Source organism: Elephas maximus, chromosome 7, assembly GCF_024166365.1.
Source record: "Elephas maximus indicus isolate mEleMax1 chromosome 7, mEleMax1 primary haplotype, whole genome shotgun sequence".
Classification (NCBI taxonomy): domain Eukaryota; kingdom Metazoa; phylum Chordata; class Mammalia; order Proboscidea; family Elephantidae; genus Elephas; species Elephas maximus.
The window spans coordinates 137,499,917-137,511,646 of NC_064825.1; the positions used below are offsets into that span (position 1 = coordinate 137,499,917).

At 64.8% G+C, this 11,730-nt stretch overlaps 2 protein-coding genes across 2 annotated transcripts; one reads left to right on the forward strand and one right to left on the reverse strand.

The window, feature by feature from the left end:
• Window positions 1-1,958: 1,958 nt before the first annotated feature.
• Window positions 1,959-4,634, reverse strand: RASSF7 (Ras association domain family member 7). The gene is given in 7 exon segments (XM_049892981.1): window positions 1,959-2,442; window positions 2,521-2,557; window positions 2,560-2,602; window positions 2,677-2,805; window positions 2,951-3,666; window positions 3,898-4,028; window positions 4,445-4,634. Coding segments are annotated over 6 exon segments (1,383 nt in total). The 5' UTR covers window positions 4,022-4,028; window positions 4,445-4,634; the 3' UTR covers window positions 1,959-2,108.
• A 2,381-nt stretch (window positions 4,635-7,015) lies between these two features.
• Window positions 7,016-11,591, forward strand: LMNTD2 (lamin tail domain containing 2). Its single transcript, XM_049891908.1, has 14 exons — window positions 7,016-7,200; window positions 7,297-7,461; window positions 7,947-8,022; window positions 8,219-8,374; window positions 8,629-8,697; window positions 8,784-8,869; window positions 9,174-9,542; window positions 9,691-9,936; window positions 10,048-10,237; window positions 10,358-10,477; window positions 10,556-10,761; window positions 11,048-11,163; window positions 11,245-11,294; window positions 11,393-11,591. Exons 1-14 carry the CDS (start codon window positions 7,016-7,018, stop codon window positions 11,522-11,524), a joined length of 2,166 nt encoding a protein of 721 aa, XP_049747865.1. The 3' UTR covers window positions 11,525-11,591.
• The last annotated feature ends 139 nt before the right edge of the window (window positions 11,592-11,730 follow it).

Here is an 11,730-nt window from a genome sequence, read left to right on the forward strand (position 1 = left end):
CTGCACCGCTGCCTCAAGCACCTCCCTCTTCTTCCCCTACCCCCAGCCTAGAAAGGGGGCTTGGCTTGGTCCCACCCTGCCATGGACTGTGCATTTTGGGGAGCCCAGCCCCTCCCCTCAGCACAGCTCACACCATTGTTTTCAAAGTACAGTTTAAAACTCAAAAGTAAACTCTGCAGCTAAAAAGTTTGCTCAGTGATCTGAAGCCCTTCTGGCAGCTCCTCCAGGTGGGGGATTTTGTTCGCGTGGACTAGCCACAGAGATGGAAGGTCCCACCCCACGAGGGCAGCAGCTGTGTGGGGACCCTTCCTCTGCAGCTCAGTGGGGAAGAGGCTCTTTAGCTTCTGCAGTCAGCAGACTAGAGACATGGTCCTGGGCAGGGGCCTTCAGAAGGAACAGGTGTTTCTCTAACACTTCAGCTGTGTGAGTGCTGCTGGCTCCAAGGTGGCTTCACTTTGGGGAGGGAGCCTAGGGAACATGCTGGGGAAGGGCTTGGAGCTAGCGCCCAGAGGCACATCCAACCCTCTTTGGCTTTGGAGGTGGCGCTGCTGCTGGAGGGAACAGGCTCCTCAGAGGGCCAAAGGGTCCTGATGAGTCCCTTGGCCCAGTAGCTACTGCACACCCCGTTAGCCCTTCCACCCAAGGTCCAGCCCAGATCAGGTCTCTGCACCCCAACTGTGCCCCATGTGACCTGCATTCTGCCCTCATTGGTGCCCCAGCTGGCCAGGCCAGTTCCCTGCCCTCAGGGACCTCCCAGGGCAGGCTTCTGGGTGCAGAGCAGCCACGAGATGTCAGTGGCCATACAGAGTGGAGCTGTGGGCTTCTTGGGAGTAAGTCTGTGTTCTGGCCTGTTGACCCCACGATCAGCCTTCCTCCACCTCCACCACTTGGCCTGTGTAGCCACTCCCTGTTCCCTGCTCTGCGCCTCAGGCAGGAAGTACCCAGCCACAGGTTACTCCCCTCTGGGTCTTGCCCCCAGAAGCCCTTCCTGCCAACTCAGGCTCAGGCCCTCTATGTCCTCCCACGGCAGAGGTACAGACATCTGCCCCAAAGGATGAGAGACCAGGCTTAGGGGCCCCCCAGAAGGCAGAGTCCTTCCACACCTGCCCACCCCTCAAACCCAGCACAAAGACCCCTGTGATCTAGAATGCCCTATCCAGTCCCCAGTATCACCCATGGCTGCACCCTGGCATCACAGTCCCCCAGGTTCTCTTAACTGAGATCTCTTCTGCAGTCCCAGCCATAACTCCTACAGCTGAGAAGTCCAGCCCACCCTAGAGATGAGGCACTGAGGTGATGGCTGGCAGGGAGGCCAGGCAGTGACTGGGATGTGGACACTGTCCTTGGTCCCACCTGCGTTGCGCTGCCCTGCCCTAAATTCCACACTTTGGGTGGCAGCAGCATTCATGCCCACTGCGGAAACAGCTGAGGCGGGGAGTAGGGGTGGGGACAGAAGGCAGGGCAGTCCCTGCATACCCCAGCTCCCATGGCCACACCTACAGGAGCCTGTGAAGCTCCACTGGGGATGAGGGACAAGCATTCAGGATCCGCCCCCACAGACTAACAGGAAGACTCAATAAACCAGACAGGCAGGTCTGTCCACGGCATCCTCACTCCACGAGCCACCCCAAAGCGGCCCTAGTTTCTCCTGCTGGTGGGGTGCAGAGCAGAGGCACAGGGGTCCTGACAGGAACCCAGGGCAGGTTGGAGGCCAGGCCCCAGGCGCAGGATGTCCAACATCAGGCTCAGAGGGGAGGAGGCTGCAGCTCAGGCTGAGCCAAGTACACCAGGATAGGCAAAGCAGAGGAGCCTGAATGTGGGGCCCCAGGAGACTCAGCCTTGGACACTACTGACTGCTGGTCCCTCAGGATATCCCTGCCAAAGACCCAGCCACAGCTAGGCGCCAAGCGGCCCAGGTACTCCCCAGTACTCCCCAGTGATCATAGCATGGAGCCTCAAGTTCCAGACCCCACAGACCCTACTCAGCACAGCCTCAGGCTGCTTCAGGCAGTTTATTGAGGTCTTAGTGTTGGGGAAGGGGAGGTAATACACACATACGCACACAGGTATGCACACATACACACATGCACACACACACACCCCGCAGGTCATACACCGTCCATGTGTCCCTTGTCCCCAACAAGGAGCATAGCCCTTGGGGCCTGGAGAGTCCTGAGCTGGCCACGCCCCATATTACTTTGGGACACTTGGCAGACTTGGCAAGGACTGGGGTAAGTCCTCTCCATTATGTTCGGTTTTAGTCCCAGGGTGCGAGCCTTCTTGCTGTGTGACAAAAGAATCCCACTGTGGCTGCTAAGTCCCCTTCTGTCATCCGGCAAGGCTGGTCTCGCTGTCACCAGAGCCTGGAGCTGGGCAGGCTGGCAGTGGACACTGCTCAGGGCAGGAGCTGCTACCTCCAGGAGTTCTGCCTCGTGGGGGCCACTGTGGGGAGGACATGGCTGAGCAGGCTGGGTGCTATGGGAGGACACCACCCAGACGGTGCAGGGGGTGCAGACATACCCTCGGGGCTCAGGCTGGGCACTAGGATGGGATTCCGGGGAGCTCCCAGAAGTTGTACTTCTCTGGCTGGAGACGAAAGGTCCTGTGGGGAAAGCAGGTCAGCTTGGAGCTGAGCTGGAACCCCATCGTCCCCCCCTCCTCCGGAGTGGCTCTGACCTGTGTGCCAGCGGGGGCCCTCTCAGGCCGTGGGGCTGGCGGCAGTGCAGCCCCCGCCTGCTGGATGAACTGCTGCAGGTTACACTGGCGGAGCTCGCGGTTCAGCTCTTCGAGCTCCTGGGCCTGGGCCTGGGGCACAGGAGACCCTCAGGGGGCATGGTGATAGGCCTTCGTGGCCCTCCCCAGTAAGACCCGAGACCACCCAGCATCTGTGTCCTGGGATAGGACCATGGGCAGGCCGAGACATTGCAGGGGACAGGTCCCGTGGACTCACCTGCAGGGCCTGCTCCGCAGCCTCTAGAGCCCGGCTCACCAGGGCCAGGCTGCCCTGCATCTCCATACTCTGCCGCTCCTGGGAGGCCAGGTCCTGGCGCAGCCGCTCAGCTGCCGATGCTGTGGGCGAGGGGGGCCCATGGGCCTCTTCTGCCAGCCGAAGTTCAGCCTCCAGGGCACGGGCCTGGGCATCCAGGGCCTGCAGCCGGGCGACGTGTTCTGAGGTGGCTGCACTCAGTGCCTGTAGACGGGCCTGGCCCTCACGCTCCCGAGCCTGTTCCCGCCGCAGCTCCTGCTCCCAGAAGGCCTCCTGGCCCAGCTCCACCGCATTCCTCTGCACCCTCTGCTCCAGGCCCTGCAGGTCTGTGCAGCAGCCTGGCGTGGGCACTACTACAGTGGCCGCAAGATTGGGGGGTGTGTGGTGTGGGGCCAGTTCAGGGCGCCCCAGGCTGAAGGTCAGCGTTTTGCCAGGCTCCCGGCCCAGCACTGGCCGTGGCTTCGGCGGAAGGCTGGCACGAACTGGGCAGCGCTCAGGAGGTGGGCAATTGTCAGAGGAGGGCCGCCCAGCCAGGCTGGGCCCTGTCCGCCTCAGAACAAACTGGACATCACTGGCAAACTGGCCGCAGGTGGCCTGGGCACCCACTGGACACTCCTGGGGCAGCATCTGCCTCTCCTTCTCCCTCAGACGCTGCACGAGAACAAAGCGGCCAGTCTGGCCTGGAGAAGGGGGAAGGGTCAGTCTGTGTGCCCCACTGTCTGTCTTGCTGACGGCTGGAGGGACAGGAGTGGGCAGCCAGCCACCTCCACTCTCTATTGGGCTCAAGGAGTTGGGGGAGGGTAAGAGCGGTCAGTGACTAGCCCACCCTCCTTGGGGGAAGAGGAAACCAGACCTGGGACTCCATCCCCAGCTCTACCTGTTTGGCCTGTCTGTCCCTCACATGGACTCACCTATTGCTTGGGCCAGTGCAATGACCACTTCCTGGCAGGTAGTCTGCTCCGAGACCCCACAGACTACACGTTGGATGCCATCTACCCACACCTTCAGCTCCATAGTGGCCAGCCCCAAGAGCATCCCGGTCCTGGGGAAAGACCGCAGGACACAGGTTAGGTCTGCAGGGTCCCACCACAGGTGGCTCTCTACTGCTCCTCCTGCCTGCCCCCCCCATTTCAGGGCTGCTGGCCCTCCACTTGAGCCCCGCCCTCCTGTGCCCAGCCCGACCCGCAGGCCCACATTCCTGGGGTGGGGATCAGTCAAGTGCAGCCCCAGAGGGGGCACTAGGCTGCCCCTCCCAGTGAGGCACTTTAAGGATTCTCATTCACCAGCCTGCTCCTGCCCCGCCCCCAATCCCGGAACAAGGCAAATCATTAACCAGATCCAGGATTTCCTGCTCCCACCTCCCCCTAGTCGCCTGGCTCAGGGGTACTGCCCTTCCCGTGAGGCGGCACCGAGGGCTGCCGTCCCCAGGTGCCCAAGGGCGCCCGCACGAAAAATTACTTCCTCCGCTGCCATGGGAACGCCCCCCGAGACCTTCTCCAGCCCTTGGGGCTCTGGAGAGTCGCGACCCAGACCTCGACCCTCCAGGGCCGACCGACTCCCCAGGGCGGACCGACCCCCAGGGCCGACCGAGCCCCAGGGCCGACGGAGCCCCAGGGCCGACCGAGCCCCAGGGCCGACCGACTCCCCAGGGCCGACCGAGCCCCAGCCCCGAGCCACCCCTCCGCCAGCCCGCGCTCGGGCAGTTCAACACGCAGGCAGGCGAGCCCGCGGGCCGCGACCCGAACCCCGGCCAGGCCCCTCCCCGCTCCGGGCCCCCCCGCCCCGCCCCGCCCCCACCGCGGGCGTCCCGGCCTGTAGGGCGCAGGTGCGACCACCCACCGGTGCCGGGCCTCCCCTCCCCTCCGGCCCCGCGGAACACGTTCCGCCGCCCGAGCCGCCTCCCGCCGCCCGGCCGCCGCGCCCCGCACTTGGAAGGCGCAGGGGCCCGCACGGCTCACCTGGGCGCTCGCGGGCCTCAGGGACCCGGGCACAGACCCGGCCCTTCTCGGGGCGCCCCGGGCACCGCCGCAACCTGCCGCCTCCAGCCCGCGGGCGCGCCCGGCCGGCACCCCATTGGCCCGCAGCCCGCACGCCCCGCCCCGTCGGGCCCCCATTCGTTTCCCGGCGCCTACAGCCCGCCCCAGCCCCGCGCCCATTGGCTGCCGCCTCCCCGCTCCGCCCCTCCCCATTGGCCCTCCGCCCGCCCCGCCCAGCGGCGCCCAGGTGTGGGCGGGGCCTCGGGCCCGGGGGGCGGGGCGGCCGGCTCCACGCTCCCGAAAGCCCGCGAACAACGCGGAAGCGCGGCTGCAGCCCGGCGGCCAGCGGGCGGGGCGTCGGCGCAGGTGTCTGGCCCCGCGCCCGGCTCGGCTTCTGTGGGGCGGCCCGGTCTGACGGGTCTCCGGGCCGCGGAGGCGGCGTCGGCTTGGGACCCCGCAGCCCTGGCCTGTGCACTGAAGGCAGGAGGGTCAGCCCGGCCAGGCCGCGGGGTCGCTGGTGGACCCCCGAGGGCAGGTCCCTGCCGACCCTGCTCCATCAGGGCCCTTGGCGGCGAACCCGGGACGCAGAGGGGTCGGAGAGTGTCCGCAGGGCGCTCCCGGGCCCGCGGGAGAGGTGGCCCCTCGGCTCCAGCCAGGCCGACTGCCCCGGTGGGGAGGGGTCTGGCCTGCCCGAGGCTGCCCGGGACAAAGCCCTGGGCTCTCTGTCCGAGCTCCTTCCCCCGCCCTTCCTCCGCCCTCAGGTCTGCCCTGGAGCCCGGCGGCCCCCGCCTCCCGCCAGCGGTGCAGTGGGATTCCAAGCTTCAGTTTGCCCTCCACTCTCCAGCTCTTTTGGCCTCCTGCTGTCCCAGCCGGTAGAACCCGGCCACGCGGGCAGCCATGGCCCATCGAAGGCTCAGGGCGGGCTGTGTGGGTCAGCAGTGCTCTGAGCCTGTTCTGCCCCAGCCACACAGCCATGGGGCTGGGGGGCAGGTGCCCCTCCACTCGCTGGGAGCAAGAAGGCCCTACCTGAACAAGAGTTGAAGGTCTGAATGAATGATGGAAAAAATACAGATGGGGTGGGGAGCAAAGGCTGGAGGGCCAGGTCTTGTGGGTTAGGTCTAGGGCCTCATTTTTATCCTGGGGGCTTTGGGAACAATCGTCGTTGTTAGGGAAATGTCTTCGTGGCTCCACAAGGTGGCCCAGGTGGTGGGCAAGAAGGTGTGGAGATGGGCTGGGGGGAAGGTGAGGCTTCCCAGAGGTGAACACCAGCCACTGAGGGTAAAGAGCCTGTAGGAAGGCTCAGAAGGGTACCTCTGCTGGTTAGGGTTCAGCACAGTCCCTACCCCAGCTTCCCCCTGCCCCCCCCCAGTCCACCATGCTAGGTCCACATTCCCAGAAGTGCTGTGCTGCCGACCTGTGGACACACCCCACACTCAGTGCACCCTCGCAGGGCAGCAATGCCCCCAATATCCATTGATCCCCAAGTCAGGCTGGGAAGGCGCTGTGGGAGGCTCTCCCAGAGTAGGGCTGAGTGGGAGGCCATGGCAGGCCCTGCTGGTCACTCTGGTCCCCTTAGCCTGCTCAGGTTAGCTGGGCAGCAGCTTAGCCTCTCACAGTTTCTTCTTAGGTTGGGCTGGGGTCTCCCTGGAAGCTCCTGGTAACAAACAGCCCCTCCCTTTATGGGTGCTAGTATCCATGACAACAGATAGAGCCCCTCCCTCCCCAGGCTTGCTTGGAGCTCAGGCCTTAGGTGAGTGTTGGGGGTGGGGGCCTGGGTCTGGAGGGGGATAGAGGAGTCACAGCAAAGGGCCAGCACGCTCTCTGAGGACCCTTGCTGTAGGCTGAGGGCCAGGACCTCAGGTCCTTGGGGTGAGTATGACGGGGAACAGAGACAGCAGGGAATATGCTGACACAGGTGTGGAAACCCACATGACGAGCCGTCTGGTGTCCTGTTGGGTAGACACACACATGGCCTCATCAGAGAGTGACACCCTGGAAAGCTCAGGGCAGATTTGGCCTCACCACTCCTCCTAGCTCCCCAAGAAAATCCAGAATGGCTCCCAAGTTCCACCAGGACGCTGAGGAGGCTGAGGAAGAGATGCTGTCATCTCTGGTGGACAGAGAGCAAGTCCATGGTGGCCTGGGGTCTCCAGCCGGAGCAGTGGTAAATCCCGTGGCTCCCACAGGCCAGCAGGGCACCAAGCCCCAGTCCTCACAAATCTTCCCCATCAACTTGAGGTAAGGAAGCGGTGGGTGTGGGAAAGGGTGGTCAGCCTTTGGGCAGGCCAGCCAGAGGGCAGGGCCTGATGAAGACAGGGGGTGCTGGCCTTACAGGGCAGCCCCTGAGTCCTTGGACCCCCGCACCCTGCGGCTGCTGTGGGGACAGAGGGAGCTGGAGATCCAGGCCCTGCGGTGGGCTGTCCAGGGCAGCCGGGATGGTCGGTACTACCGCATCCTGCAGGAGGTGGCTGGGCTCCCCCCAGAGAGGTCAGGAGTGAAGCACCAGCCCCTCAGCCTGAACTGGTCCTCTGTTCCAGCCCTAACCTGGTCCTTGTTCTGGCCCCAATTCCTGGTTTCTGTCTGACCTCAATCAGGACTCCAACGGGAGCTCCAGCCCTGACTCTGATCTTTGTCCTTAGTCCTAGTCGTTGCTTGACCCTGATCTCCACCCTAATCTCGGACAAGTTAGTAAGCTAAGAACCTGATCCAGACCCTAAAGCTGGGCATGTCAGTAGGGGCTGAACCCAACCTGGGCCCCAGCCCAGAGCTAGCCCAATCCCTGCCCCCCTCCTGGAACCTACCCAGACTTGACCTGTCAGAGCCAGACCTGGCCTGGCCCCAGCCCTTCAGCCAAGGAGCCCAGCTGCACCCTAGTTCTTGGGCTCTGGTGGCAGCGAAGAGAGGGCTCTTCCTGCTCCCCTCTTGGCTGCTGTGCAGAGGCGGGGGCTGCTGAGATCAGGCCTTTCTCCCAAAAGCTACCAAAGTCAGGAAAAGTTCCTGCAGAACCAGGTGCAGAAGCTGACCCTGGAGCTGAAGGAGCAGAAGAAACAAGCCCGGCTGGTGAGGGGCAGTCACAATGAGGGACTGGACGGGGGGGGGGGCAGGAACCAGGCTGGGATCAGGGCCAGCACCCGGTCTGGATGAAGGTGCGCAGAGCTGGTTTCAGAGGCCAGACAGGGGCTGGCCCACATGGGCAGGGTCTGGAGAAGGGCAGGCTGGGTGGTGGCCCCGGCCACCCACCCTGCCCCACGAGCAGGAGAAAGAGCAACTGGAGCAGCAGCTGCTGCAGACCTTGGAAACGGTGCGGCAGCTGGAGGTGGAGCTGCAGACCTTCCAGAAGTCCTGCCTCCTGCAGCTGGCCCGCTCCTCCTGGGTGGGCCGCATACTGCGGTCTCAGACTGGCAGTGTAGAGGTGAGCCCATGCCACCAGGTCCCCCTCTCCTGCCCTTAGACTTCCCTCGGACAACCAGCATGCCTCCTCTAGACCAGCGCCTCTGCTGGGCGTCCTAGTCTGTGGCCTCGGGCAGGGACCATGTGCCTTGTGGTCGGGCCCACCTGCTGTTCAGCAAGTGTGTGCTGAGGGCCTTGGTGAAGTCAAGGGCAAGAGGTGCTGTGTGGTGGAGGGGTGCACCTCTCCGTACCCTGGACTCTGGGCCCCACTTGTAGGTGGTGACAGCAGAGACGCTGATGGATCCTAGTGACTCCTCTGAGAATGAGCTGGTCCCCGCTGGGGAGGTGAGTGAGTCCCCTACCTGCAGTCAGGGCTCTGAGACCAGTGGGACTGGGAGGCGAAGGCCACGTGCCTGTTGCTTCCTGGCCAGGGTTTCCAGTTGAAGGATGTGGACTGGAACAGTGTTGCCCAGCGGTACCCCAACCTGTTCACGGAAGCCGTCCTATTGGAGCACAAGTAACGAGCTGGGCCACAGGTCCCTAGGGGCTGGGAGGGCCTCAGAGTCCCTGCTCTACCCTATGTTGATAATGTGTCATTTAAACCCTCCCAGTCTCAGTTCTCTGATCTGTAAAATGGGGCAAGGTGGGGGTCTCTGGACCGACCATCCAAAGGGCTCTTGCCCTGCATCCTTCCTTTGAAGCTGGGTCCCAGGTACCCAGACACAAACTGGTATGCCCCTGCCTGCTTGAGGAGGTGGGTGGGACAGGGCTGGGTGTCCAGCGCCAAAGCTGGCGTCCAGTGAGCAGAGCATGGCCTGCAGGCAGCCACGGCCCCCACCACAGCCACCGCTGAACGAATGGGACTCCGAATCCCGCCCAGAGCGCACGGACGGTCACACCAAGAGCGTCGAATGGAGCATCTTGCCCTTTGGCTCCAGCAGCTCAGGGGCCACAGACTCTGACACCAGAAGCTCCCAGCTGTCCATTCCCTCCCGTGTGCAGAAGGTGACAGGGCACCCGCCTGGGGAGTCAAGCTGCTTCTCCTTCCAACTGACCAAGGGACAGGAGAAGACCCTCAGCGCAGATAGACAGGCGGTACCTGCAGGTGCAGCAGGCAGGTTTCCCTGGCTACCACCACCCGGCGTTGCCCTCCTGTGCAGGCAGCTGTGGGCCCTGACCAGAACCCAAGACTGACCGAGGTGGCAGCGCAGGGCAAGGCCCCACTTCCTCTCCAAGCTCTGCCCGTAGGGCTCAGCATTGTGAACCAGAGGCTGTGGTCTACGAAGAAACTCCTCTTCCATGTTTGGCCTAGCACTGCCCCCTGCCCACAAATACTAGAGGGTGCCTCTTAAGCCTCCTCACCTCCCTGTGCCATTCCTGGTGCCACCCCCTCTCCTGCGGCCCCTCAGGGTGCTGCAAACCAGGTGCTGGCTCCCAGGCACATTCTCAGTGGCCGCTTCATATAGGGTTCCCCTGGCAGACAGGCCTCCTCTCCCTAGATCTCCGGAAAACCCTTGCAGAGGAACCCGAGCAGACCGTCCTGCTGCCCAAGGCCAGCGAAGACTCCAGTCACCAGCCTCACAGGTACCGCTCGAGGTGAGGGGCTACGCAGCCCCGCAGGAGCGGCCTGGGCTGTCCTGGGCGGCTGTTGGGCCGGGCTGGGCTTGCGTCTCGTCACAGTGCCCCCTCCCGCAGACTGACAGGCTCCTGCCTGAAGATCGTGGCCGTGAGCCGCCGCGAGAAGTTCGTCCGCGTTCTTAATCAGTCGTTGGAGGAGACGGCCGACTTGGGCGGCTTCGTGCTGCAGCAGTTTGTGCGCGGCTTCCCGGTGTGCATGTACCGCTTCCCGTCCGGCACGCTGCTGGAGCCGCGCCACCATATCACGGTGCGCCACCTCCCGGCTGCCCGCTCACCCGGCCCTTGTCGCCCCCCTGCCCTGACCGCCGCCATGCCCCACCCTGCCGCCGCCCACTCGGGTCCTCACCCGGCTCCTCTGTTCCCGCAGGTGTGGGGCGAAGGGACCAGCCGCACCAAGAAGCACCCGCCCGCGTCTTTAGGCCGGGAGTCTGTTAACTTCCACTCCAGCCTTGGCTACGTGACCCTCCTCCTGAACCCCAAGGGCGAGGTCAGTGTGGGCCCGGGCCTGGGGGACAGGCCTCAAGGCTGGAGTGACCGTCCCGCCCGTCCCCACCCCGCGCCGCAGGTCCTCAGCGAGTACCAGGCGCCACACTGTGTGACCCCAGTCTCGAGGAGCTTCTCCGACAACAGCGATTTATCCATCGACCGCTTCCCGCTCTCGGAGGCCCCGCCGGGCTCCGACACCGGCGAGCTGCAGCGCGGGTCTCGGTCCCCCTGCAGGGGCCGGGCGCGAGGGTCCAGGGCAGACCGCGGGAGGCAGAGGTGGGGACGGTGAGTTCTGCTGGTCTGCGCCTCCTCTCCGGCCTCCCAGAGACCCCGCGCCTCCCCTAGGCCCTGCCCCATGCAGTCCAGGCCAGGCACCTGCCAGGAACTCCTTTCTCCCCTGCTCTCGCTAGTAACACCCTCAGGATCCAAACTCTCTTCAAGGACCGCCCCTCCACCTCCCTAGACCCCGCCCCAGGTCTCTCTTCCCTAGGGCTCCCCACAAGCCCACACTTCTCCAGGCCCCGCCCCCGCCGTGCCGGCTCCGGCTCTCAGGACCCACTTGCCCCACCAGGACGCGGGTCTTCTTGCCGCTTCTGAGCTCCAACAAGCTCTTCCACCGGCGGGAGGGGCCGGGGCGGCTGGAGGGGGCCGAGGCCGAGGCCCTGGAGCCCCTGCCCGCAATCCCCGGTGAGTGCGCGCGGGCCCAGAGGCGGGGCAGGGCAGGGAGGACGCGGCCGGCCTGACCCCTTCCATTCTTGTCCCGCACAGAGACCAGGCCGGGCTTCGACAACCAGGCCAAGAAGAAGCACACAGTCCAGGTGAGAATGCGCCGAGTGCGTGCGGGGTGTCGGGGCCGCTGCCAGCTGCGCGCCCGCACCATCCGCGCCCCGCCTCACGGGGCCCAACCCCTCCCCAGGTGTGCCGGAAAGGCGTGGACCGGAATTGCCCCATGGTGGCCTTGTCGGTGCAGACCACCGCGGAGAGCAGATACGGCTTCCGCTTCCTGAGCTGCCCGCCCATCACCGTGGACGCGTGTGGGCGGGTGTGAGCGCCCGCGCGCGGGGATCGATGGATCGACGGGCTGGCGGGCAATACATTCGCCTGCGTTCACCCCGCAGTCTCGGTGATTGTGGAGGTGGGAATGGGGGAGTGCAACGGTGCGCGCCACGGCGGAGAGAGGGGAGGTGGGGGCCCGGGGTGACGGGGTTGTTCGGGCAGCCCCGCAGTAGGGAGCAAGGCATAGGAGGCAGGCGG

Coding starts and splice junctions, on each gene's coding strand:
- LMNTD2 (XM_049891908.1), top strand. CDS start 7,016: ATGGCTCCCAAGTTCCACCAGGACGCTGAGGAGGCTGAGGAAGAGATG. Junction 8,023..8,218: donor AGAAGAAACAAGCCCGGCTG/GTGAGGGGCAGT, acceptor CCCCACGAGCAG/GAGAAAGAGCAACTGGAGCA. Junction 10,238..10,357: donor AGCCGCGCCACCATATCACG/GTGCGCCACCTC, acceptor CTGTTCCCGCAG/GTGTGGGGCGAAGGGACCAG.